The sequence below is a fragment of the Oncorhynchus mykiss genome, chromosome 2 (assembly GCF_013265735.2).
Source record: "Oncorhynchus mykiss isolate Arlee chromosome 2, USDA_OmykA_1.1, whole genome shotgun sequence".
In the NCBI taxonomy this organism is placed as follows: domain Eukaryota; kingdom Metazoa; phylum Chordata; class Actinopteri; order Salmoniformes; family Salmonidae; genus Oncorhynchus; species Oncorhynchus mykiss.
In genome coordinates this window covers 83,202,406-83,205,204 of record NC_048566.1, presented here as the reverse complement: position 1 = coordinate 83,205,204, position 2,799 = coordinate 83,202,406, and the positions used below count along the sequence as shown (strand labels likewise).

Here is a 2,799-nt window from a genome sequence, read left to right as displayed (position 1 = left end):
CACATATGCACTTGCATACATGCACTCTTGCCTGCACGCATGCAAGGAGACACACACACACACTTGCATCCACCCTCAGAGGCCCTTGGCATGGTGATAAACTGCACTCATGACTGAGTCAAACCAGTCCAACCATGCATAGACACTACAAAGTGACACCAGGGAACATTACTTAATTAATACTTAATTAATATTTCTTACCACAAAATTATTGCTGTCTCCTTAGCGCTCTTTACAGAGTGAGAATGAAAGAAGAATGACTCTGATGACTTTCCACCTAGACCTGACACTTTTTCCATACTCAGGTCCACCCTAGCTAAAATAATGAAAGAGAAAGTGTAAGTGTTTGTATGTGTATACATATGTATGTATGTATGTATGTATGTATGTATGTATGCTCCCTCTAACATCTCCTTCCCCCAGTATCTACCTTCATGCCCTCCTCCCAGCTGATCCGCAGGTCTCCTCTAGTGAGAAAGCAGGCAACAGCATGTCTGGCCAGGTGGTGGATCCAGCCCTCCTGTCTCAGCTGGGTCATGATGGCGTCAATCCAGGGGAACCCTGTCCTCCCCTTGGCCCACTTGGCCAGCGCTTCCAGGTTGCGGTCCCAGGGGATCTGCACACACACCAGATTGCCCTCCATTTTGTCGAAGCGGGGGTTGTTGGTGGCTGTGGTGTAGAAGAACTCGCGCCACAACAGCTGGCCATAGAGCGAGAGGGGCGGTGAGCTGTTTTTCTTCATCTTCCTGTAGAGGTCAGTGAGTTTGAAGTAAAAGAGGCGACAGGAGAGGCAGCCGAAGCGGAGGTAGGGGCTGAGGCCTGTGGGGCTGGCCAGCAGGGAGTTGGCGTTCATCCTGGGACGCTCAAAGTTGGTCACCCATGCCTGGAACACAGAAGGTTAGTGTTTGGGATACAGTGCAACACACTGATAAGGAGTTCAGAAAATAAAGTCAACAAGGTCGTTTTTTTTGGAGGGGAGTTGAATTGACTGAATTGAAATGGAATTGACCCCAACCCTAGTACTGTGTGTCCACCACACTGGCTCAGTAGTGCTGGGATATAAAGAAGGGACTACTCTTCACCTTTCTCTCCAGGTGCCTCTCCAGGCGAGTGAGGGCCTCCATCTCTCCCCCTGGCCATACTGCTGTAGCCAGGCCTTCGGTCTCAAAGCCAAGCTCCTCCAGGGAGGGCACGGCAAACTTGTCGTCATGGTCATCACTGATGGGCGTGGCACACTTCCTCATGACCTCAGCAGTGATGATCTCAGTGGGTGATTCCACGGCATCCATGTGACTGATGAGCGCCTGGAAACTCTTGTAGGTGAGAGGGGACTGGCCTCCGTTTAGCTTGATGATCCTACAGAGACACATGGACAGACATGGAGGTATTTAGTGCATCACGTAACACTAGTATCATGGTATTGTTCATGAATATGTTGCTAATACATCATGTTTGCGTATTTGCACAACTTGATCACTTGGGTTGTATTCTCACAATATCTACTGTGCGTGTGTATGTGTGTGTGTGTGTGTGTGTGCGTGCGTGCGTGCGTGTGTGTGTGTGTGTGTGTGTGTGTGTGCATGACTGGGTGTGGAGGGGTGGGGGCGGGGGGGGGGGGGGGGGGAGAAGATGCAGCTGAGATATGGGCTAAGGGGGAGGATCTCATTGACAACCCATAAAAGGTTACTCTGAGTTGGCATAGTTGGAGAGCACATCCCCAGAGTGTGACTAACACATGGACAAGGAGTAAAGTACAGAACAGAATGACCACTGTTAGGGAATTTCTACTGTTCTTTATAGTCAACACAGCCTACTGTGAGGCGCCAGAGGTACCAGGGGCCATCTTCAGAACAGAGGGAGGTGTCATAGAAATGGGATACTGCTTTGGAGTCGACTACATCGCTGTTTTCAGATCAGCTCTTGAGGGAGACCAGCTACTGGTTAATTCCTCGGATGAGACGGCACCCCTTTCGCCTCCCACAGACTTCGAGGACCGCATCAGACTCACCTACCAGCTCCAGCTGCTGGGCCTCCAGATCAGCCAGCTCAGACAGTCCGACTCAGGCATGTACAGGAGGGAATGCTGGAAGGACAAGGCTCTGGCCAACAAGCATGAACACGAGCTGTCTGTGTGTAACCAGGAAATCAGCTCTGTTGAGATCTCTGAGCGGCCAGACAGAGGGGCAGAACTGAACTGTAACATCACTGCCACAAGTCTGGAGGGGAAGAGCATTCGATGGTACCATGAGGTGTTCCCCAAAAATAAGGCTACCCTTTTCCTGGACACCAGTGTGTCTCTGGTACCCCTACAGGAGGAGCTACAGGGGGTCATCGAGGTGAAGGACAGAGGCGTTTTTCTCAATGTTTCTGGTAGCATGCTGAAGGACAGTCATCACTTTTACTGCCTGGTGATGGATAGACAGAGATGCCTCAGCTTTCAGAACATGTACATCCCCAACATTGACTATGTCAACCCCAAGACTGTCTTCACATCTGTGGGAGAGAAAGTGCTTCTCACCTGTCCTTCTGAGGCGAATAGCCAAGATCAGAAATGGGAGACACCAATGGGCAATGTTAACTCTGAATCAGTAAAGTCTGACATGTTGGTCAGTGATGATGATGATGATGATGATGATGATAACTTCTCATTGGTTGTTCATGTACTTTCTGCCAACTACTCTGGGGAATATAAATGTTTCTCTGCCTCACTACTTGTTGCTGAGTATGCCTTGGTTCTTTGCCCCAGTGGAGAACCCACTGAGAGACAGTTTTCTGATGGAGGGGATGCTGTTCTACAAT

At 49.8% G+C, this 2,799-nt stretch overlaps 1 protein-coding gene across 1 annotated transcript; it reads right to left on the bottom strand.

The window, feature by feature from the left end:
- Positions 1–403: 403 nt before the first annotated feature.
- Positions 404–1,843, bottom strand: LOC110502176 (cryptochrome-1-like). The gene is made up of 3 exons (XM_036934286.1): positions 1,815–1,843; positions 1,083–1,356; positions 404–883 (listed from the first exon to the last, which is right to left on the bottom strand). The coding sequence occupies exons 1-3, from the start codon at positions 1,841–1,843 to the stop codon at positions 404–406; spliced, it is 783 nt and encodes a 260-aa protein (XP_036790181.1).
- Between the last annotated feature and the right edge of the window lie 956 nt (positions 1,844–2,799).